We start from the raw sequence: 25481 nt of genomic DNA, 5'->3' as shown, positions 1-25481 counted from the left end.
ACATGAGTCAAAAGAATGGAAGTAGGATTTTTTTGATAACAAAAATATAAATATATATATATATTTATATATATATATATACACACATACTGTACACAGTACATATATAGTATATTTTTCTTAGGAGGTCTAATGTATTTCATTAGTCATCTAAACCTTGTAAATTGGGTTTGTTCAGTGTCTAACAGATTGGTATCTTCTCATCTATCAGTGTAACCACTTTTTATGAATGTAGCTCCATTAAAGTAGAAGTTCTAGAATATGGATTGGAGTTGAGAATTTGAGATGCATGAAAGTTCAGTTTTCAGTCAAAAACTAAACTCAAAGATGTCACTAAACTGTTTACAACAAAGCCATTTATGACAGGTCCTCATCAGAAGCCTTTAACGAACTCTGGCTAGTGGTAGTTTATGATATGTCTGCATTCCTCTCTAATTTATTTGTTTTTTGTCAAATGTGTCTTGATGTGACACAATAAACTCTGGAGTTAAAACACTAAAAACTTGGACCGGTACTTTGAGACCCAAATTTCTACTCGCCCTCACTTTATTTTCACTCGCTAAATGCGAGCAGGCGAGTGGAAATTTTGAGCCCTGCACTACAGTCTTTGGAGTCAATTCACTAAACGTTATCTCATGAGATAAAATTGTCACGTGGCCTTTTTTTAGCGAATATCACATGTGATAAAAAAGTAAATTCATTGAAAACATGTGAATTAAATAAAGCAAAAACTAAAAAACATGAGATAAATATCGCATGAAACACATTGAAGTCAATTCACACAAACAAAAGGATGAGGATATTATCATTTGGCTAGGGGAAGTGGGTATTGCAGTCTGTCAATCTGTGGCAGTGTGAAAGTGTTCATAAACTCCAATTTAAGGCAATGGAAGTATTCGAGAACACAATGCTGGAATATAAGTTCATCCAAAGGAGGATACAGAGAAGAATGCCATCCTGAAGGCAGGAATGGGACCTTGGCTGTTTTTTTCATGTTATGGGTGCAAATGATTGCACCCATGTGGCCTTTTTATCACTGGAAACAGCCATATCATAAAAAAAGTGAAAAAGTAAAACCTACATTTTTATATAAATACCGTATGTTTTAAAGAAATATATCATTCGGTAAATAACTCAAGAGTTATTTAACCCTTAAAATGTCATGAGGTATTTAACTTTTAGTGAATTGAGCCTTTTTATTCTCAGCATTTTAACATTTAAAGAAAAAACATCTTAGTACAAAAAACACAACTTTATCAAGTTTTGAAAAAAAGAGAACAAATCCTTAAGAGTGGTTACATATTAGAAGACAATGACATGTCTGGTGCAGGCAATGCATTAGTTAACACATGGGTTTGACTTTGAGCAGTGACGTCACTCCAAGCTGCAGTTCAACTTTCCTCTTCCTAGTTTAGTAAGCAACATTTGCTGCATGAGCCATAATGAATATTGTTGTAGAAATCCTTCTGCTCCTGCTTACTATCCTCTACTCCTACTTAGAGTCCTTTGTGAAGTTATTTATTCCTGTAAAAAGGAAGTCTGTGGATGGAGAAATTGTACTGATCACAGGCGCTGGTCACGGCATAGGACGAAATACTGCCAAGGAGTTTGCTGAACTTCAGTCGGTGCTAGTTTTGTGGGATATCAATAAGGTGAGACAAAGATCAGTTTTCCTTTACTGAAGGGCAACTGGGATCGCTGCAGCACATGCAAAAACTAACAACAATTAAAACTTGCATTGAAACATATTACAGAGATTGACATTCCAGTTTAAATGTTGGCATGCACTTGTATTGTGCTGCAGAATTCAATACAGAGAGCTTTGAATTGAGTCTATTGTATTCAAGGAGGAATGACAGACACATCCATCCTTCATTAGGTGTATTAGATTTTGCATTGTTCTTTATGCATTTGCTAATATTTTTATGATGGAAAGTGCTATAACCCAGAGTAAGTTATCAGTGTTTATCTTCCAATAATCTAATATAGTATAATCTGTAAAACTATACCTATTTGTATTGCTAATATCAATGTTTTGTGACAGTCTGCCTAAACAATCCTAGTACTACATATTTATTGGGAAATATACAACCAGCTTAGAGCTGGCTACACACATTGCTGGGAGACTGTACAATCGTATTTACATCTACTTACAATTATGTTGCACAATGGCTTTCCTGATAGGAATTGACATAATTTAGGTGTTTAGGTAAGCTCTCATATTACATAACTGGTAATTGATCAGAGATTTTTCAATCAAGTTCTAACATTTGTGACCAGCTCAAAGTAAACTAAAATCTTATTGGTTGTTATGGGCTATTACATTGCACATATCTTAACTACTGTTTGTACTGACATAGGTAAAACATTTTTACGTGATATTAAAGTAAAAAGGTTTTTAAGCTATTTTAAATGCTGATTAAATCACTTATGTTGGATGCTGCTCCTTGATATTTAAATATTTTAGCTTCCTGGGGAGCTGATACCCTGAGTACCTTGCAGGGTCCTATGGAGTCACCCTTGTGTGTGCTAGTAAGCTGTGTCTCCCTGCTCTCCTCTCCTCCCTCCTCCTTTCTCCCTTCTCCAAGCTAGTAGATGAACATCTGCTGCAGACTGTGCTCTCTCTTGTGATCTTGTACTGGACAGGAAGTTTAGGGAATTGGAGCTGAGAGAGCTGGAGTCAGCTGTTTGGAAACATGAAGACTGTAAGGCCCCTTTTAGACATGCAGTCTGATCAGGTCCATCTGTCAGTTTTTGAGGTGGGCCCGATCAGATGCTCAATGTAAGTCTATGGACAGCCATATCTAAATGGACAGGTGTCCATGTAATTCTGCATGCCCCCAGCTCCAGCCAGGTCCGGAAAAACAAATGAAACAGTGTTCCATTTTGCTGGACCTGATAAGGGGTAATGTGATGTAAACAGACACAAATCCATTTAAATTTGATTCCCCATAGACTGACAAGTTTTCTCCTCCATGGCAAGATGGAGAAAAAAAATGGATATAAAAGGACAGGGGCGTAACTAGAAATCACAGGGCCCCATAGCAAAGTTTTGCATGGCCCCCCCGCAAACTACCACCGCCCGATCAAAAAAAAAAAGAGTAATGCTATTGACTCAAGGGATAGCATACACAAAGTCTCCTTGCGTTCTGGGGTGGGTGGGTACCTGGCAGTGCCATTCATGTCAATGGAACTGCAGACACACCCGGCCTGCAAAAAATAGCATGCACAATATTTTGTGATTGCACCACACTTGAATGCAATGTATTACCATGCGTTCTGATGCAGCTGATGACGTGAATGGCACTGCCAGGCCCCCTCCACCCCAGAATCCAAGGAGACTTTGTGTATCCTATCCACAATAAAAGTATAGCGTGCGCACCTATGCCGGGACCCGGGAGGATTTTAAGCCCTGCTCCTCACCAGGCCCCCTCTGTCGCGGGCCCCATAGTGCCCGCATGGGTCGCTATGGCGGTAGTTCCGCCATTGTACAAGGATGTCACTGCAGTGACATCTGATCCATACCGTTCCGATCATGAGAGGATCCATGCAAGGATCCCCTCCTGATTGGACACTATGAAAGGGGCCTAAGTGCTTAGGCAAAAATGTAAAGAAATACTTTGCTGGACAATCTATATTTGTTTGATCTGGATTCATTATTGAAAAAAAGTTTGAGAGTTTAATACTACTTTAAAATATTAGAGCTAACACCATATTTTACTTATTTGCAGTATATCTGCATACTGCTAATATTTGTAGCAAGATTCTCATATTTAAAAGACAAACTACTATATTTACTTAATTTCTGTGATGTCTATGGCACATGAACTTATAAAACTTTTCAGAAAAGTTCTGTTTATTTTCCGTTTTTTTCCAAATATTTTAAACACTGGCTTCATTCAATTAAAGTGTTAATTCTTAGGTCTAGTCACCCATAGCAACCAATCAAAAGCCAATATGATTTAAGGAGGCATAATAGAGAGATAATTCTGATTTGCTGCTATGGATTATGAACAAAAGAATTATCTTTTAACCCTTTCGCTGCCAAGGCATATTTTTGCTCACATGTTATAATATATATAGTGAAAGCAAAGACCTTGTAGAATACAATGGCGGCTTTTGCAAATGTTTACATTGCACAATATTAGCACAACTCTTTATCAAACCCAAATTTTAGTAAAAAATACAATTAAGTGAACTTCAGTTCCCCAAAACACAATATAATACCTATTTTTTTGTAAAATATAAAAGATGAGGTTATGACAAGTAAATACCCTGTTTCCCCTACCCCAAAAATAAGACCTAGTACTATTTTTGGGAATTGCTAAAATATAAGACCTACCCTTGAAAATAAGACCTAGTGGTGACCTTTCCCAGGGCCAGTGGTGGGATAAGGGGGAACTTGAAGAGCCGCGGGAGAGGCAGGAGACTCAGCGGTGCCAACTAAGCCTGCACTAGAGGAAGCAAGGCGGCACCGGAGGGAGCATAGCTGCATAAGCCGATGCCTCCTCTATAGCGCCGACTCCTGTACCAGGAGTGATATCGATAGTGAAAGTGCGCTTCGCTCATTCTGGCCAGCGATTGGTTAGCAAATTGCTCTTGGAAAGGTACGGCACCCCTGATTGCCCTGATCAACATATTTTTGTACATGAATACATGTAGACTTTTCTACATGAATTGTTGTACATTAAAAATAAAAAAAAAAAAAAAAAAAAGACCTACCCCGAAAATAAGACCTAGTGTGTTTTTTTGAGCCCAATAAAATATAAGACAGTGTCTTATTTTCGGGGAAACACGGTAGACACCCAACATACCCAGGTTACAAATTTTGTCCGTCCACAAAATACTATACCCCAAATTGTCCATAGGTGACGCTTTAAAAGGCCTTACCGTTTATTAGTTTAGAGATACCCATGAATATTGTCCCTAGAATTGTTACTCCCACTAACGTGTAGCACTATCGTCGTTTTTGCATGAAGGCGCATCCTTTTTGCAATTATACATACTGTATATAATTTTTAAATTTATTTAAATTTAATTGTTTTAAACTTTTTTTTACTTGCTATTTGCTTTTTTTCAATTGCTATCACATATGGGGGCTTATAAGCCCCCTATTTAATTTGCATACTAGTGGTGACAGGTTCTCTTTAATATGACATTAGAGGTCAATTAAACCTCTAGCCTCACCTTTCCACTCCAAATAAACTTTTGGAGCTCAAATTGCGCTCCAATAGCTTCTTCCTCTAGTCACCCATAGCAACCAATCAAAAGCCAATATGATTTAAGGAGGCATAATAGAGAGATAATTCTGATTTGCTGCTATGGATTATGAACAAAAGAATTATCTTTTAACCCTTTCGCTGCCAAGGCATATTTTTGCTCACATGTTATAATATATATAGTGAAAGCAAAGACCTTGTAGAATACAATGGCGGCTTTTGCAAATGTTTACATTGCACAATATTAGCACAACTCTTTATCAAACCCAAATTTTAGTAAAAAATACAATTAAGTGAACTTCAGTTCCCCAAAACACAATATAATACCTATTTTTTTGTAAAATATAAAAGATGAGGTTATGACAAGTAAATACCCTGTTTCCCCTACCCCAAAAATAAGACCTAGTACTATTTTTGGGAATTGCTAAAATATAAGACCTACCCTTGAAAATAAGACCTAGTGGTGACCTTTCCCAGGGCCAGTGGTGGGATAAGGGGGAACTTGAAGAGCCGCGGGAGAGGCAGGAGACTCAGCGGTGCCAACTAAGCCTGCACTAGAGGAAGCAAGGCGGCACCGGAGGGAGCATAGCTGCATAAGCCGATGCCTCCTCTATAGCGCCGACTCCTGTACCAGGAGTGATATCGATAGTGAAAGTGCGCTTCGCTCATTCTGGCCAGCGATTGGTTAGCAAATTGCTCTTGGAAAGGTACGGCACCCCTGATTGCCCTGATCAACATATTTTTGTACATGAATACATGTAGACTTTTCTACATGAATTGTTGTACATTAAAAAAAAAAAAAAAAAAAAGACCTACCCCGAAAATAAGACCTAGTGTGTTTTTTTGAGCCCAATAAAATATAAGACAGTGTCTTATTTTCGGGGAAACACGGTAGACACCCAACATACCCAGGTTACAAATTTTGTCCGTCCACAAAATACTATACCCCAAATTGTCCATAGGTGACGCTTTAAAAGGCCTTACCGTTTATTAGTTTAGAGATACCCATGAATATTGTCCCTAGAATTGTTACTCCCACTAACGTGTAGCACTATCGTCGTTTTTGCATGAAGGCGCATCCTTTTTGCAATTATACATACTGTATATAATTTTTAAATTTATTTAAATTTAATTGTTTTAAACTTTTTTTTACTTGCTATTTGCTTTTTTTCAATTGCTATCACATATGGGGGCTTATAAGCCCCCTATTTAATTTGCATACTAGTGGTGACAGGTTCTCTTTAATATGACATTAGAGGTCAATTAAACCTCTAGCCTCACCTTTCCACTCCAAATAAACTTTTGGAGCTCAAATTGCGCTCCAATAGCTTCTTCCCTGGCTTCTGCCACCAGGGAACGACAGCTGGGGGACCGGAAGCGTTGAAATCAGTGTCACATCTGGCCCCACTCATCTGTTCGCCAGCCTCCTTCCCCACTTCCCACCGACACCAATGATGCTGGTCCCGGCCCGCAGGAGGGGTATCAGAGCCTGGGAAGCAAAGATGGGTGTGTTGTGTGGGGAGGGGGCACACTACACCGGCCCCTGGAAGCCATCTGGCGGCAGCACAGTCAGGTTTACACATGTAAACATAGTCCCAGGACTATGTTTACATGTGTAAACCTGACTGAGCTGCCACTGGGAGTCTGTTTAAAGGGGCCAGCTGCCTGCGATGTATGCCATACGTCAGTGGCAGTGAAAGGGTTAAGAGTAAGAACTTTCCAATTATGTAACTGGGTTCAGTGGATCCACTGTGTCACCTGGGGTGACATCCGACTTCAGGCGAAACCAGTTGTAGTATTTAAACTTGAGGTGAAAACAGAGTCAAGTAGGCAGATGGTTGAGGCAAGAGGCAGACAAACATGGTAAGAATATGTGCTAAAGGTCAGGACAGACAGAAACAGTCCAAGTTGTTTACAGAATGTAATCCATATTCCAGGGTGGTCAGACAGGTGTGAAATAGACAGAACCGTTGATCAAACACAGGCTAAATGTATTGAAGTCCATTTGGTTTTTTTTTTTCCACGTTTGCCGTCAAATTTCAGAAAAGCCCTCTATATGTTTGTTATATGTTCTCGATCACACAGTATACTAAAAAATAATTTTAAAAAATCTTACCTGTTAGATGTTTTGTTTCAACAGGCAACATGGCTGATTCCAGGTTTTTCTCAGATCCTTCACAGTAATCTGTCCTTATAAAAATGTTGTCGGACACACATTCATAAATTCCCCCCATGGTGCACAAACTTAGGAAGTCTAGATGTAAATGGCCTATTCAAAATGATTGGCCTCAAAAACATACCTTAACACATGATAGTGTGGGACAGGATACATTTTTTGCAGCACAAAGCAACACCCAGGACACCATTCAATTCAAAGGTGCATGGGGGTGCCATTAACAATGGAGGGAATTTATGAACATGTTTGTGACAAAATGTATAGGTGCAAAGACCGAAATGTCTTGCTAACTAACTGCAAGGTGTTATCTCTGTTATGTGCCTTTTTAAAGCGTCCTAGCAACATATTCCTGTTTGTGACTCACTGCAAGTATTTTCACATAATTCCTCGACGCGCTGTATTTTCATCCAGCATTTGCGACATTAAAAGACCTCCAAGCTATTCCACATCCTAGAAGTGATCCTGAGCTCTTCCTAAAGTATCGCAAAGATAATTCGCCCTCACATCCTCAAGTCAGCTGAGCACTTTGGGACTATTCAGCTGTCATGCAGGAGGTTTCCAGCAAGCCTGTGACAATTTAGAGACAATTTAGAGACGGACAACCTATAGTCAATTTAGAGGCAGAGGCAATTTAGAGACAGAGACAACTTAGAGACAATTTAGAGACAGAGACAATTTGGAGACAGAGACAATTTGGAGACAGAGACAATTTAGCGACATAGACAATTTAGCGACATAGACAATTAAGAGACAGAGACAACTTAGAGACACGGACAACTTAGAGGCAATTTAGAGACGGACAACCTAGAGGCAATTTACAGATAGGCAATTTAGAGAGAGACAGGTTAGAGTCAATTCAGAGACAACATAGAGACAATTTAGAGACAGAGGCAATTTAGAGACAATTTAGAGACAGAGGCAATTTAGAGGCAATTTAGAGACAGAGACAACTTAGAGACAATTTAGACAGAGGCTTTAGAGACAATTTGGAGACAGAGACAATTTAGAGACATAGACAACTTAAAGACAATTTAGAGACAGAGACAACTTAGAGAAAATTTCGAGACAGAGACAACTTAGAGACAGTTTAGAAACAGAAAACTATAGACAATTTTGAGACAATTCTCTGTATGAAGGCATTTAGGAATGAAATGTGAACCAGGATAATAAATATGTCACTATATGAACTAGAAATCAGGGATACAACAGTTTAAAAGATGTTGATGATGCAACCAAATGAATGACACCACAGTCCAGCAATGCATATAACGTGCTTTCCACGTTGTCCAATTCCTGCATAATCAGCTGAAATTTGGTCCTTGGGTGGCCCTGCTGTCATCACCTTAGCATTGTTATGCTACTATTGTTGTCATTAGGGCACTTTCAAATAAATGACTGCTAGTAGAGATAGAACCATAAAGATGTGCATAAAAGGATTGGTTTTGGACTTTCATGTGATTGCACTGATGTGCAAACATTATTGGACATTTGACTCACCTTTACGGATTTATTCCTGTGCCTTTAACTTTTATTGCAGCTACAAGCAATACATATGTAATTAATGTGCACAGATTATGCAATCATGTGTGTTATCAGCAAGTTCAAAACCAATATCTTCATGCATATCTTTATATGTCCACTAGCAACCATATATTTAAAATACCCTAGAGACAGCAATAAGTGGTAGAATCAGAATTAAAGTGTATATCCAATCTGACACCAAGTTATTAGGGTAGTGATTGGGTAGAAAATTCCCATTCACACAGCATAACGACAAATAATTCTTTAAAAAAATCCTTTTAGATGTTTCGTTGCAGCAGGCAATATTGCTGAATTCAGATTTTTTAAAGACCCTTCACAGTGATCTGTCCTTATAGAAAGACTTAGGACTGAAATTTGAAGATCGTGTTTGTCTCGTTACCTTTATTAAATACAATGCAAACCCCTCACAACTCCGCCTAACATTACAAAGAAGGAGAGACCAAGCAGAATTGTAACCCTTAAGAAAACAAGAAACCCTAAGCCAAGTAAAAGCACTTTAAACTGCAAGGAGCATTTTTAAAATATTTTTTAGCTTATGCTAAATGGGTCAGAGAGACATTGCTGTGAAGAGTCTATGTTGGTGCAGCTTTCATAATCTGTTTTGCATTATTTTCTATGCATGTTCTCTGCAATCCTAAACCTGTTTTCCATTTATTGTTTCTGAAGTTGCACTTGTTTAGTAAACTGCAAGTTACTGTTACTTCGTATATGATCATTCAGCTGATTACGATAACTGTTACTGTGTAAACCCAACATGTTATTGCGCCGGCGCACTCACCACCCTCGACATGCCAATTTTGTTGATATTGCTCAGGAACAAGGTTCACTGGTGCAGTGCAAAGGAACAAGAGTTCCTGGCTGAAAGAAGGGACTTTTATATACTACTCCTCTGTCACTGCTAGCTAGTCCCAACACATTTTTTAATTAGATCTGATGTGGGTCATCACCCTTTTGCATTTAGATGTTGTATGAACATGCACTTCAGACTTCATAAAGGAAATAAATACAATATAGTCTGCATATTGGTAGACTGTAACGAGCAACCCTGGTTACATCTAATTAAAACAAACAAAGATGACCAGTAACCTCTTGTTAGGGCTGACATTTCAGTCTTGGGTGGGCACTGTAAGTGCTAGCTCAGCTCATCTACAGCTGTCCTTCTTGATTTGCTGAATTTAGTTTTAAAGTGTACCTGTGTCCAGACTAAGTACATTAAAGTCCAACTGAAGCCAATATTTTTTTTCAGTTTTGGACAGAGTGGTGAGGGATTTGAACTGGCTTTTGTTGCTGTCCATGTCCCTGTTAGAGGGATTCACTCTCTTTATGTATCCTAGTGAACATCATCAGAAGAGGAATAGATGGGATATCTTCCCATGAGGACACTAGTTCTGTTGACCCTGCTGACCACCGTGGATGTCCCTCTCTTTGGAGGGATTTCCTCTTACTTCCTATGGTGGCTTGTGCTGTAAACTAATTAATTCTTAAAATTATAACAAAGACTCTAAAATAAAATTTCAGTCAGTTTCTAAAACATAGAGACACCTGATGTGTGTTCAGATTGGAGGATTAGAAGGCTACCAAGATTCTGCAGGTAAGTACTAGGAAAAGAGCTAAGATTTCTGTGCCTTTGTTGTGAACTGTGAAGATGAATTTCTCCACAATCCCTATAGCTACAGAGGTGAGGGCTGGTTTTAAAGTGATTTTACTGATTATCCAGAATATACTGCATACTTAAGATACTTTAGTGTGCATAGTATGGACACAGGTTTACTTTAAATCTCTTTAAAGCTTACAGCACTCAGTTTAGGATGGCCTTCTAACAAAAGTATTTCTATTGTGTTCAACAGAAAGGTATTGAAGAGACTGCTACGGAATGCAGAAAACTTGGAGCCAAGGTTTACACATATGTGGTGGATTGCAGCAAACGCCAGGAAATCACTACAGCTGCTGATAAGGTGATGTTATATTATTATTATTATCATTATTATTTTAGGAAAATGTTTCAGTTAATCTCCATATATCTGGTTTCTAATTCAGATTAGTAACAATGTTACAGCCTAAACAATGACTTTCCACATTGGGGTATTAGCATACTACCTAATGTGAACTCTACTTGACCATTATTCATGGGGTACATTTAAATAACTAGGCAAACTCTAATGCATCTGCACAACAAGATTCCATCCATAATCTCAGGCCGGGTCCAAGAGAACACCTATAAATTAGCCTTTATGAATTACACATGAGTGCACTGTCTGCTGATGACAGTTATGATCTTTGTGCAGGGTCGGAATCAGCCACATTGATTCTCTCCCCATGGTCACTGTAGTATTTTTTCATTTTCTCATTAGTAATTTGCATATTCTGTTGTGTAATCAATGTGTGCTAATTAAATATATGTCTAAAACCTGTTTACTTTCTGACTCAGGTAAAACAAGATGTGGGAGATGTCAACATTCTTATTAATAATGCCGGGATTATATTCTGTGCTGATGTATTGACACTAGGAAATGATCAGATTGAGAAGATATTTGAAGTGAACATTCTTGCTCACTTTTGGGTAAGTGTGCATTAAAATGACCTTCCTTAGTTACACAAGCAACAGCTCTTCTTTTTTGAGAAAACAATGAAAACAATGATCTGAAAAATAATTATAATGCCTGCATTTAATTGTGTCATTAAAGGTATTAGAATAGAACTAATTAGCACTCCACTGCACCCTGTTCAATCCAAGTCTAGCTTTTGTCTGCTCTAAAGGTGCCCATACACCTTACAACCATCGCAAGACTTTGTCCTGCGATGGTTGTAAGCTAATTAAAAGCTCGTACGATCTGCCCATCTTGGACAGGCAGAGCGTACTTGCGATCCTCGAAAGCCCGCCCCGCTGAGGGGCTGGCTGCTGATGACTGCAATGCTGAACGGGCAGACACCGGCCCGATCGGCATTTGTCTTACGAGCAGGCCAGAAACCCGCCGACAATCGTACGATTCTCAGCGGGTTTTCAAACATGTTCGTTAGACAAAAGACGTGCGACCGTACAGTAGAAACGGTCGCATGCCTTCTATACAACTTGCGATTATCGTGCGATCGCCGGATTTCCCGCAATTATCGTACGATAATCGCAAAGTGTATGGGCACCTTAAGAATGACCATTCAAAACCCTGTCTTTACAGCTGATGTACAAAACTCAAGTATGGTTAGGTAAGGAATGGGCCATGGTAGGGATATCTAGGTGGAGAAAAGAGCTCTTTTGACCTTCACACACATTTTCTAAATTGCTGTGAGTGCATATGGGTGTTATGAGCAATAACTAATTGTTCCCTTTTCTATGGAGAATAGTAATGTAGCTAAAGACATGCATAAGTTTCAATGCAGGTATGTGGGTCATAATGTATAATTACCTGATTTGCACCTTGCCATTGTCTTTTCTTATAATGTAATACAGTATATTGCAGCTTACCAGCTCTTAGATGTGGTGGGTGGTGGCTGCATTAGTTTGCTTTTTCAGGCTGTTAGCTGTTGATTTTGCCAAAAAAGTGTATTTTCCTTTAGCTGACCTTAAAACATAAAACAATGTTATCCTATTTGTGTAAACTATTAATCCTCCCTCCATGTAATGGAGATAAATAAAGGCAGACATCTTTAAAGTCCAACCTGGATGACAATCATGGCCTCCTCCATAGATTCAGTGGAGGAGTGAGCGTAGGCAATCATGGACAGGAAGTGTGTTATTTGCAATGTTACCAGGTGAAAATAAAGGAATAAAAGTCTGACAACAAAAATCCATTTCAGCCACCACATCTTAAAACCGTTATGCTGCAATATATTAAAATTTTGGTTTTGGGTTTAGATATGCTTTATTTAGATGATTCACTGCAGGTTGATGTTTGTGGAACTAAAGTAAGGTACACACTGGTAGATTTTGCAAATTAATGTTCGTATGAAAAATCTTGTCAGAATGTTCGATAATGCCAAATGTCATTCGAAATTTCGTCTGATTTTTGTTTTGATTTAACAATTAACCATATTCATTTTTTGAATTTCGATCTAATGAGAATATTTTACAACATGCTCCTTTGAATTTTTTCGCTACTGCAGTTGAAATTAATCATTGATTTGACCCCATCATCTATTAGAATGTCGAACGCACATTTCGAAATCGATTTTGTTCATTCGAAATTCATTCAGTGTATACACTAAACAATCTATGGGCAACCAAAGTAAATGAATGCTAGTTTCAGATAAAAATATAAAATTATAGATTTGTATGCACAAATAGAGCAGCTATCCAGGTACAGTCAGTACTGTATAATCCATACCACTTCAATACATGTTTCTATAGTCTTTTCATGTAAGGGTACCAAGCACAATATATTCAAGCATCTCCAGGAGTGGTGTGTTTGGGCCACGTAGAACCTCTCTAGTCCTGTTCTCTGCAGAGCACCTGGCTAGGTATATTTGCTACTATATGAGCATTATGTTTAAAAATATAAGACTCTCTTAAAGTGACTCTAGCCTCAGGAATTAAATCTTAAATATGCAATTAAGTACCCCAACTATAAACAAAAATGTAGCTAATTTCAGTATCTTTGAATTGGTGCGGACACTGTCCTTCCCCCTGGAGGGTAACTACTTTTGTTCCCCGTGGTCCCTGTGTGTGTTGTAAAGTAGTCACTGCTCTAAGCATGCTCCTGGGATGGACTACGATCTCATGTTTTAGTTTACTCATTTGTATTGAAGTTCTAGTCTATCACGGGAGCGAGCTTGGAGCAGTGACCACTTTGTAAGACACACAGGGACCATGGGGAACAAAAGTAGCCACCCTCCAGAAGAAAGGACAGTATCAGCACCAATTCAGATTTGAGGATCTACAGCTGAATGGTACACACATAAGATACATTATTGTTTTTAATAGTTTTAGGGGGCATTCACACCAAAATTATTCATTGATTTTGATTAATTGAATAATTCATACTCCTTTGACTTGTGATTGTATCTTCCAATCTTCCTCTGAGCCCGTGCGTTCCGTTGCCTTTAAAAAAAAAAATTTGGCGATCTGCATGTGAAGTAAAATGTCCTGAGAGGACACAATGCATTGTTTTGCGTTAGCGCACATTAGCATGCATTTTTGCATTAGCGTTGCGCTGAAATAAAGTCGTGCATGCTCTACTTTTTTTTCAGCGCAACATACGGCAACGCAATGCAACACAACGCTGTGGTGTGAACTGTCCTATTCACACCCATTCATTTTACGATGCCATTGCAGCGCAATGGATCCAGTGCAAATGGGGCCTTACTGATAACAGTTTAATGTCATAATGCATCCAATGTAATGTACAGGTGAAACTCGAATAATTAGAATATCGTGCAAAGTTCATTTATTTCACTAATGCAACTTAAAAGGTGAAACTAATATATGAGATAGACTCATTACATGCAAAGCAAGATAGTTCAAGCCGTGATTTGTCATAATTGTGATGATTATGGCTTAAAGCTCATGAAAACCCCAAGAACCCCAAATCCACAACCTCAGAAAATGAGAATATTACATGCAATCAATAAAACAAGGATTGTACATAGAACAATATCGGACCTCTGAAAAGTACAAGCATGCATATGTACTCAGTACTTGGTTTGGGCCCCTTTTGCAGCACTTACTGCAATTACTTTTGCATGATATTCTAATTATTCGAGTTTCACCTGTAGAAATTGATAACATGAAAACCTCTATTAGATTATTTAATTGTGGAAAATTATCTCCCATGCAATTACATGTAATGAATAATAATTCATTTTGCAAAAACAATACCACAGTTTTGCATTATATTCCAACTAGTAAATGATTTGCAAGGTGGTATGTTTTGTGAATACATTTCATGCACTAATGCAGGTTCACTTTATTACTGCAGACTACACGAGCCTTCCTGCCAGAAATGATGAGGAAAAATCATGGTCACATTGTTACTATTGCTTCATCAGCTGGATTTGTTGGAGTCCCGTATATGGTAGATTACTGGTATGATTTTAGAATTTATTTTATTACTACTTACAAATGGGTGCCTGATGAAGAACAGGCAAGGTTGGGGAGATCACAATGTAGGAACTCTTTTAGTGGGTAAGATACACAGTAGAGATGTGCAGAGGGTATTAAAGCAGGCAGTATGTGCCAGAGAGAAGTGTGGAGGGTGTGATAGCAGGCAGTATGTGCTGGGGATAAGTGTGAAGGGTGTGAGGACAGGCAGTATGTGCAGGAGAGAAGTGTGGAGGGTTTGAGAGCAGGCAGTATGTGCCAAAGAGAATTGTAGAGGGTGTGAGAGCAGGCAGTATGTGCCAGAGAGCCATGTGCAGGGTGTGAGAGCAAGCAGTATGTGCAGGAGAGAATTGTGGAGGGTGTGAGAGCAGGCCGTATGTGCCAGAGAGGAGTGCAGAGGATACGACTGTGGGCAGTATGTGCAGGAGATGAGTTTGGAGACTATTAACAAAGATAGGTCATTTAACAGAGAAGAGATATCATCCACATAAAAAGTTAAATGTTTTCAATGAGTAAGAAGATTTTAATTGTGTGAGATTTGCAGTAAAGCACAACCATTGTATATCGATACAAATAGGAAGCAGAGCCCACTTATGCAATGAGTAAATGTGGCAGTACATATATAATTACAATAAATAGCTACAAGGTTTTTAGAAGATTAGCACACATTGAAAAACATATCTATCTCTTTTACATCTAAAAACATTCAATTAAATGTGCAACCCTTCATTATTTGCCTATAGGCTTTGCTCTGGATCTTTGCAGTGTTCTTTCTTGCTATTAGATGTCTCCCAAGGTTGTGTATCCACCCTGCTAGCTCTTGTTCTTACCTGCCTTTCAGTATGCCAGTTCCACAAGTTTGTATACTGTATGTGTGTGCAGTGTTTGCTGGTATGTTGAATGTCTGTACCTTGATCTATACAATTACCCTGAATTTAGTGCACCTCTTGACATATGTGAGCAAGTTCTCTTTTCCTGTTGTGGCAATATTCGGTTCCAGCCCTTTCTGTCTGGTTAATTTTGTTTTTCTGTGTTTTGCTTTTGGCAATTTTTGCGGTCTGGCTTCCCCCTGCTCCTCAGTCCATTTGCCTCTTTCGTAGTATCACTGGCAATTTCCCATGGTTGCTCTTTTTGGGCCCTGACAATACCACCTGTTTGGCACCTATTTTGGTGAAACATGAGGTAACCTAGCTAAAGATTTCAACTTAAATGTAAATTTAAAGATTTTCAAGCAGATAGGTATCAACATGCTATCCCCAGAATTCATAAAAAGTGTCTGCCCCACTGTTTAGAATTCAGTCATGCACACCCTATAAATGTTGATTCTTGCACCAGAATCATGTACCTGAATGCAAACAGCATCACTGACAGCTGTCATCACTGGTTGTAAAGGGATAGTGTCATTAACGACCGGTGACTCTAGCAGTGGGCAGAGAAAGTGGGCTATATTCAACAGCATCCTTAATGTCCAGTGACGTTAACAGTGGGAGGAGCCTGATGGACAATTCTGAAAAATGGGTTTCCCATCAGGTCTGCTCTGCTGCTGATTGACAACAGGCAATGGGTGGGTGCCATAGTCAGCCTGATAATGGCTATGGCACCCACCTGCTGTCAATCAACAGCAGAGCAGACCTGATGGGGAACTCAATTTTCAGAATTCCCCATCAGGCTCTGCCCACTCAGTGGCACTAAATAATTAAATGTAACCAGGGGAAGATTCTGACTGACAGTCAGCATCCTTGGCCTCTTTGTAATCACTTGCCCGCTGGCGAATTTTCTGGCCAGCAGCTGAATGGGGCTAGGGATGCTAGGACTTCGGCAGCCCAGTGTCCTAGTAACTAATCACAAGGAAGCTGTCAGATTCATGACAGCTTAAATGCCCCACTCTGAGCACAGCCTCTGTACGCCAGATCAGAGTTGGGCTTAATTACTGCCATTTTTCCAAATTGTAAACTGTTGGTAATTCTTCTAGAATATGTTGCATCCATAGCGACACATTCAAAGTTGCAGTATTAAGAACTACTGTACTTGAATCTGTCGCAAGTGATAGGCGACTGGGCTTTTTTTTTATTTGGCGCATGACCTTTTAAAGGTGCATACTGCCAGAAAAGTGCATACATGTCTCTTCTGCAACAAAGATTTGTTATCTGACTCCTTGCAAACCTCTTAAACTGTACACTAAGCTGCACATGTAAAATCTCAGCATCTTCCTGGTGCTGGGATGAATGAAGTCCCACTCCCATGTGCTAAAGTTATGTCATGCCGGGCAGGTAGGTCCTCACATTACATTGTTAAATACACAGTTACTTGTTCAAAGATTTACAGCACGGGTGGGCAAATGAATATGAAATTTAGGAGCCAGTCTGTCCAATCCAGGAGCCAGCAGGATATTGTTTTAGGAGGTGGCTCCATTGACAACAACTAGAGAAAAACCTCAAAAGTTAGACGTCAGCTGTCATTTTCATGGAGCATTAGCTATCTGGAATTTCTCCAGCCCTGTTATACGATTTAATTGAAATGTGTATGGTGAGCTTTAGAGGACCTGCTGCTGACAAATGCTTCTCCACAGCTGAGGATAAAGCTCCTTTGTAACTGATGCACTGGCATTGGCACTGCCAAGTGTGTTTCCTGTGCTTGGTCAAGCAGCATCAGTATACCCGTCACAAAGGAGCTTCTACTTCAGCCGTGATTGTATACATGTACCTCTATTGCATGTTTCATATTTGCTTTTTTACTACCTAAATACATTCTACGTTTATTTGTTTGCTTTGCAGCTCTACTAAGTTTGCTGCCCTTGGATACCACAAGGCACTGACAGCTGAGCTTGCAGCACTGCAGATGACAGGAATCAAGACGTCATGTCTATGCCCTGTATTTGTAAACACCGGCTTTGTAAAAAATTCAAGCACAAGGTAAATAGCTGAGAGATATGAAATGCAACATGTTTCTATGAACTAAAAAAAAATTGTGTCCAATTCTATTTCACTGCTATTTTCTGTAACAAAGAAACAAGCAAATATGACTTCGGACTGTGCGCAACAAATCCACAATTTGTTCCCTTATTTTTTTCTTCAGTTTTTATAAATAATTCCCAGATGAATGAAGTATGATTGTGTTGGGGGTGGATAGTAAACAGGCTTTTTCTCTAAAACTGAAGTGATTTAAAGGAAACCTGTGCTGAGCAAGTGTGGACTTTGCTGACCTCATCTTCTGAAAGCACTAGTTCCCTGGCTGTCATACTATTCCAGTCTCTTCAGGGCTTTGAGTCACTGACCTAGAATATGGGTGCAGATTAGGAGTTTAGACATAAGCAGGCCATACGCTTGAGTTTTTTCTGATTCCTGCTGAATGCAGTCACCGTTCATGTAGTCAGACTGCCCCTGCCAGTTGTCTAAATACAATAGCCGACAGGGAAGATCAGTTTAGTGTGGATAGAGGAATCTATTAGAGTTCTTTTGTTCAGCCTGAAGGCTGCATTGGAGTAATCTATGTGGGAATGGCTGGCATGCTTGTTCCAGGTCAGTGTCTCCCAAAGTACTGAAGGCAGAGGCAGCTAGGCAACAAGTATGTTAACTATAGTACTATAGTAAGTACTGGTTAAATTCTTCAATTTCCTGTCTTGGAGACACATCAGGCAGTGATAAAATCTTTCTAAAGTGAGGTGAAATTTTTGTCATCACTGAAAGATATGCTCTCTCTACTGATGTACTGGTGATAGATCTAGTGTGTGTGTGTGTGCATGCGTGCGTTACATATATAATTTTTTTCTATGTCACATCATAAGAATCTAATACGCTGAAAATAGTTACCTCCTCCAAAAAAATTAAAAACTAATTATTAAAAGTCTCAGTCTCATAAATGAAATAATTAGCTAATTAGATCTTATAACATATTAACCTTGCCTCAGTTATATGTAAATAATGCTTAATCTTGATCCCTTGTATTTCTTTATTATGCTCCTTCTAGTGCCCATAATATAATATTACAACACACCACTTTTTTAACTGGGAAAAGCTCCATCTAGTGTCCATAATGTAATATTACAACCAGGGCCGGATTTACTCTCTTCTGCCCCAAGACCAGGTTCCTCAATGCGCCCCCTGTATGCAGGTCGCATACAAGTGATCTCGGCGACATGGCCGATATCACTTGTACAAAACAAGCGACGGCTTCCCTGCTGTGCATATAGCCCTGCTTGCCCAAAGCAGGACTAAATGTAGAAAACAACTGCCCGCCCGGCGCCCAGAACTGCATGCCCTGGGCGTCGGGAGATAGGACATCCACACCCCTGCTGCCCTTCTACTCCCTGCTGCCCCGAGGCCGGGCCTCGGTTGGCCTTGTGGGAAATCCGGCCCTGATTACAACAGTACATTCAAATGTAGGAAAAAAGATACATTGAGAACATCTGTTTTTGCCACTATTTGACCAAAAAAATGTTACAGATATTTGCAGGGCAACTGTGAATTGTTTATAAATAGACCCCTTTGTGTTCTGTAGGACTGCTTAGACTTTTAGATATTAGGATATTAGGATTATATTTGGTTAATTGGTTAATTGGTTAATTGATCTGTACCACAGGGTGAAATAGGTACATGTTTTTCAGTTGCCATTATAATTATAGCATTAAAATGCTGTCAGAAGTATTACTTCCCCACTCTATCCAAAATGTAAAAATAAAAGTCTTTACATTCATTTTAAGAATAAGAACAACAATGGCAGTCTTCACCTTCCTCTAAGCACACATGATTATGTTTATATTTCAGATTTATTCCTGTACTGGATCCAGAAGATGTTGCAAAGAAGTTAGTGGATGGCATTCTGACTAATAAGAAGCTGATTTGTATTCCACCTTCTGTGGTTTTTACTACTGTCCTAGAAGTGTAAGTAATATTTTGACTTTGTATTAGTTAAAGGGGTTTTCCAACCACATCTAAGTACGATTTATTCCAAACCCAAGCATACTGTACTTAGGGCTTCATTTATAAAGCGTTCTATACACATCAGCATATCTGTAAAAAATAAGTCAAGGCAACTGGACTTGCTGTATTTTTCTTGAAGACGTCTCACTGGTCATCCAACCAGCTTTCTCAATTCAGAATGACATGTACAAAAAATTATCTAGGAATAAATATGGTGAATGGTGCTCCAATCCGCATAATCTGTTAGTCACAACCAGGTGTTGATACATTTGCATAATCAGAGTCTAGGAGGTGTTAATAACTTGACCAGGTGTTAAAACAGCATTGTATGGGGCAGGCAATATCTATCTAGTCTAGTCAAGCCTGGCTTCTCCATTTTTACATAAATGGCCTCATTCACACCTCTTTTAACCTCCCTGCCGGTATTCCCGAGTGTGGCTCGGGGTTAATTTTCAGTACCAATAGCGGTAACCCGAGCCACACTCGGGATTGCACAAAAGTGTCACTTACCTTGTCCCTTTGAGCCCACGGTGTCCTCTGCTGTACGCGGCCTGCCGATGCTGGCATCTGACTTTTCGTTTTTGGCGTCACAGCGGGGGGCGGAGCCGGCGGGATAATTCAAAAGTGAAAACATGTAAAATACACAGAATACACACAATACAATGTAATCTGCTATAATTACATTTATGTATCAAACCATTTCACTTCAATTTTGTCCCTAGAGCTTTGTCCAGTGCCCTGCCTGCACTTTTACTGTTCTTTCTGCCTGGAAACTTGAGAACGTCCATGGCATCCAAAAAGCGTCCCTTTAGGTCAAAAGTGGTTTTAGACCAGGTAGAAAACAGCGATAGTAAATTAGAATCACTTGCAGAATTGAGCGATAGCGATTCGTTGGGAAATTCGTCATCAGACACGGAAAGTGACGACAGCGACAATTCTGCGACCAAACTCAGTGATGTGCAAACTTGGTACTCTATTGACTGTAGTACGGATCACGCAGCGCCCCCAAAATTCCCATTTACTGTACCATTTTTTTATTATTATATTATAATTTTTTATAATTATTTATTATATTATAATTTATGATTTCGTGTTTCAAACTTTATCATACCCGGGATGTCTATTGGACTCTTGTTTGGAGAGATTTAGGTGAGTTATTCCTAAGATTTACTAAGAATTACAGGCCTACAATATAAAACAAATTGCCATGAAAAACAATGTAACGCTTTGGCATGCTAAAATCCTGCATAATCATACCGCCAGGGAGGTTAAACCAGTCCTCCTCCCTGTCTATAATGCGTACTTGATTGTCTTCAAAGGAGTAACCTTTCTCCTTTTAGATGTAGGTATACTGCCAAATCCTGACCAGAGGGTTTGGCTCTTCTATGCTGTGCCATACGCTGGTGTAGCTGCTGTTTTGTTTCGCTGACATACAATTCTGAGCACTCCTCACTGCACTGGACTGCATAAACAATGTTGTTCATTTGGGGTTTGACGTTGGATCTTTTGGGTGAACCAGTTGTTGCATCAGTGTATTGCTGGATTTAAAGCAGGCAGTGATTTGATGTTTTAAAAACCCTTCTGCGTTTCTCAGACACCCCAGCTACATATGGGATGACAAAATTATTTCATCTGTCATGCTTTTTACCCTCTCTGGTACTCTTGGCATTCTTTCCTCTCCTTTTTTCTGTTTTGACAAAAGCCCAGTCTGGATATCCGCACGTTTTAAGGCCCCCCTTGAGGTGTTTGAATTCCTTCATCTTGGCCTCTGTTCTGGTGGTAGTTTTCTCTGGCCGGTGGTGTAGAGTCCTGATGACTCCCAGTTTGTGGTCTAAAGGGTGGTGGGAGTCAGATAGCAGGTACTGGTCAGTGTGTGTTGGTTTTCGGTAGACCTCTATTTCCAGCCTCCTTCCCTCTTCTACTGTTACTAAACAGTCCAAGAAAGCCAGCTTGTTGTTTTGCATATCTTCTCGTGTAAACTTGATGTTATGATCCACTGAGTTGATATGGTCAGTGAAAGCCTTTAACTCTTATTTGTGAATCTTAACCCAAGTGTCATCCACATATCTGAACCAATGACTGGGTGTAATTCCCTTGAAGGTGGTCAGGGCCTTGCTTTCTACTTCCTCCATGTACAGGTTCGCCACAATAGGTGAAACTGGCAGTCCCCTGGCACAGCCATGTTTCTGCCAGTAGAACTTGTCCTTGTACTTGAAATAGATTATACTCAGGCAAAGGTCCAATAAGGCATACACTTGATCTGGGTTAAGTTCTGTTCTGCTGCCTAGGGTGATGTCTAGTAGCATATTCACATCAGCGCCATCTAAAAACATTTTTAAAAATGAGAGAGAGAATTGCCAGACATAATCTTCAAACCTTTCTAGACTAAAAACTATTTTCAATTTGGCAAAAAATAACTGTGGTAGAAAAGTGAAGAAAATGGAGTTAATATGTTTTACTGCACCAAGATAAAGGAAAAGGGTTAAAAAAAAACCCCACTGGTTGCTGTGGACCACATCTCAGTGTCTCCTTGTGAATTAATCCAAAAGCACATCACTGTATTAGATAATCTGTTTTAGCACTGTTAGAGACAGAAAAAAGATACTTCAATGTTACATTGCAGTCAATCACCTGCAATGGTTAACTGCTTCACTACTGGCGGCATGTTACACCCCGTTCATTACTAGGCCATTTTTCAGTTTTCGGTGCTGTGAAGGTCTGGCTGAGAATTGCTCCATCATGCAACACTTTACCCAAGTTTAATTTTATAACATTTTTTTTAGCCAGCAAGAACCTTCTTCTGGTGGTATATAATAACTGCTTTTATTTTGTTATATAAAGGAAAAAGACCTAAAAAGAGAAACCTGATGAAAAACTTTATTTTTTGTTGTTGCTGCTGCTGAAGCTTGTTTTCATTGGGAAATAAGGAATGGATTCTGCATTCATTAGAGTCTGTACTCTTACAACAGAGGAAGGGGAAGACTTGGCAATATAAACTTTTGCCATGTGATGACTTTGATCACAAGGCACAGTGCCAATCACAGTGATCACCAGGCACAGAGCTGCTATGATTGGCTCTGTGCCTGAAGCTGCTGCTCTTTGCTGTCTAATGACAGCGAAAGTAGCAGCTTCTGCGTGCACAGGGCACATGTGAATAGGCAGCCATGATAGGGTTCGCATAGGCCGTTTATATATAGTGGCCAGTCCACAGGAGGTTAAAGAGAGAGTGCAATGTGAAAGTATTCCGTGTTAAAGAGAAACTGCTCTATAAGAAGCTGCCCCTTGAGAATAAGATGGCCATATGAAGGACTGGCCTATAGGAGAGAGACTGACTTGTAAGAAAGAAACTACCTTGTTAGAAATCTAAGAAACTGCAAGAGTGTTTTGTTGGAGGGAAAAGTTAATGTTAGTGGGGTTTTTTTTAGAACGTTCCTGCCAGTCCTTTCCTATTCTATAAGGTATAATGTGTAAGTTCCACTTTTACTATGTCATGTCATCTCACTGCCTCCAGTCTTGAATTTAGCTGAGCAAAGCATACCCAAGCAGTGAGATCCCACCTCCAGCACACACATTGGTCTTTCCCCAGTGAGATCCCATCCCCAGCACATGTGCAATGGTCTTTAACCTCTATCCATCCACCAGCACACACAATCTCTAGTTTTCCCTTCCAGAGACTCCTAAGTCTTAAGTACCTACACTCCCACCATAGACATTGCATATTGAACAGTGGCCCTGTCCCTTCTCAAGGCATTGCTTATGAAGCTCAGGCAGAAAGACCCGAGGTTGCACAGTTCGGAGAGAAGCTCAGTTTAGCAGCAGTCATTATGATGTGTTTGTGTGTGTTTAGGAGACACTTGGGTCTTTCTCCTATATTCTCCCCAGTGCACATGTTACACTAACCAGTATCCATACCAGCAGTGAGATGGCCTCTCCAGTACACACAGCTCACTAGCCAAGTCATAGCATTATCCCTTCAGTGACCAGTCTGCAGTATATGTGCAGTAACTTGCAGTAACAGGTCCTCCAGTGTTTGAGCAATACCCCTTAGTGATCAGCACTCAAACAATGAGCATTAACACCTTAGTCACCTATCTTCAGCTTATGATTGTTATCCTTCAGTGATCAGCCCCCAACATAGTTATTATCCCTTCCGTGACAAGTCTGCATTGTATGCGTATTTTCTTTCTCAGTGACCAGCTCTGAGAGCATCTGCATTATCCCCTCAGTGATGAGTCTTCAGTTTGTATGTGCATTAACCACTCAGTGACCTGTCCCCAACGTATGTGCATTACCCTTTTTGGTACCCAGGCTCCAGTTCAAGTACACATTAACCTCTTAGAACATTTGTGATAACCCTTCAGCATGCAGACCATGTGCACAACCCTTAAGCACTCAGTTCTTGGCCCACAAGGGTTATCTTCTCAGTGCCCCATCCCAAGTGCATACTTATTAAGCCCTCAGTGTCCATGCTTTAATTTATGTAGCCACCTGTGGCCAACCTTGGTATTAAATGTATCCTTTCATTCTTTCTCATTACAGGATATTACCAGAACGGGCCTTGAAAGCTTTAAGTGAATTCAACAGCATTAAATTTGATGCTAAAGTAAGAAGCATTGACAAGGACAAATAGAATGAGAATGATGTCAACAACATCTACAGTTCTTTACAATACACTAATACTATCAGGTTTATTTAGTAAAATTGCACAAAGGCAAATCTGAGATACAAAGTGGAGTAGCCCAAAGCAATAAATCCGCTTCTGTTTAATGAAGTGGCATCAGCTAAAGATTAAGGGACATATTAATAATGAGCATGAAAATTTAGGTACATTAGCCTGCATAGATTTGTCTTCATTTGGTGGCCATTTACCATGCACATGTTAAATGCCAGCAAAGGCAAGTATTTTATGTATATAATTCCATTTGCAGTTCATCTAATCACACAGGTGCAAAGGTGATGCGCATACAGTCCTGTTCAACTGTAGCCACTTGGAGTTGCGAATATTAGCGTATAGCTGCACGCAGCCGCAGCCTATTATTAATTTGAACAGGTTGCCTGGACAAAAAATAAATAAAAGTAATGAAAGAATACAGCCCTTTACAGCCGTGTGCATGAGCTCTTCTGGAACAGGAAGTATGAAGGAGTGGGTGAAAATGTGGTGGATCCTCCATAGGAATGCATTGATGAAATATTGATAAAAATACAGCACGTTAGAAACTGCACCATGGCCAGTGGCAGGCCCATTCACTGTCTTATGTATACAGTGAAGTTAGGTTGGAAAATGAAAAATTGCAGTGAACGGCATCAAATGGGATATAACTACAGTGAATGATCAGTGTAGCAATCAAAACTTGCTTTATAAATATGCCCTTTAGTGTCTTTGGTTGCTATGGATTATCTCACTTTGTTCTATCCTAAATTGAATAAACCTGTACATCTTGATTGGTAGAAGGGTTTTTTTTAAGGTGAATAGTTTGCTTTTCTGAGCAAAATGGTTGGATTAAAAAAAATTATTTTATGAAAATATAATTCAATTATAATTAAAAGAGATCATTTTTCTAAAATGCTGTGTACGTAATGTGTGATTTTGTTAT

The 25481-nt window shown here is 39.5% G+C and overlaps 1 protein-coding gene across 1 annotated transcript; it reads left to right on the top strand.

Annotated features, from left to right (window-relative positions):
* The first annotated feature begins 1378 nt into the window (after positions 1–1378).
* Positions 1379–24611, top strand: LOC108784692 (estradiol 17-beta-dehydrogenase 11-like). Its single transcript, XM_018553565.1, has 7 exons — positions 1379–1652; positions 10785–10892; positions 11366–11497; positions 14847–14953; positions 17743–17880; positions 19732–19848; positions 24427–24611. The coding sequence occupies exons 1-7, from the start codon at positions 1443–1445 to the stop codon at positions 24515–24517; spliced, it is 903 nt and encodes a 300-aa protein (XP_018409067.1). The 5' UTR covers positions 1379–1442; the 3' UTR covers positions 24518–24611.
* Positions 24612–25481: the final 870 nt, after the last annotated feature.

This window comes from Nanorana parkeri, unplaced genomic scaffold (assembly GCF_000935625.1).
Source record: "Nanorana parkeri isolate BGI_ZX_2015 unplaced genomic scaffold, ASM93562v1 scaffold124, whole genome shotgun sequence".
Classification (NCBI taxonomy): domain Eukaryota; kingdom Metazoa; phylum Chordata; class Amphibia; order Anura; family Dicroglossidae; genus Nanorana; species Nanorana parkeri.
The sequence above is the reverse complement of the archived record's forward strand: the minus strand, read 5'-3'. Positions and strand labels throughout refer to the sequence as shown.

Excerpts from the sequence above, each read along its gene's own strand:
- LOC108784692 (XM_018553565.1), top strand. The coding sequence starts at position 1,443 with ATGAATATTGTTGTAGAAATCCTTCTGCTCCTGCTTACTATCCTCTAC. Across the intron at positions 14,954-17,742 it reads CCGTATATGGTAGATTACTG|CTCTACTAAGTTTGCTGCCC; the intron begins GTATGATTTTAG and ends TTTGCTTTGCAG. Across the intron at positions 17,881-19,731 it reads GTAAAAAATTCAAGCACAAG|ATTTATTCCTGTACTGGATC; the intron begins GTAAATAGCTGA and ends TTTATATTTCAG.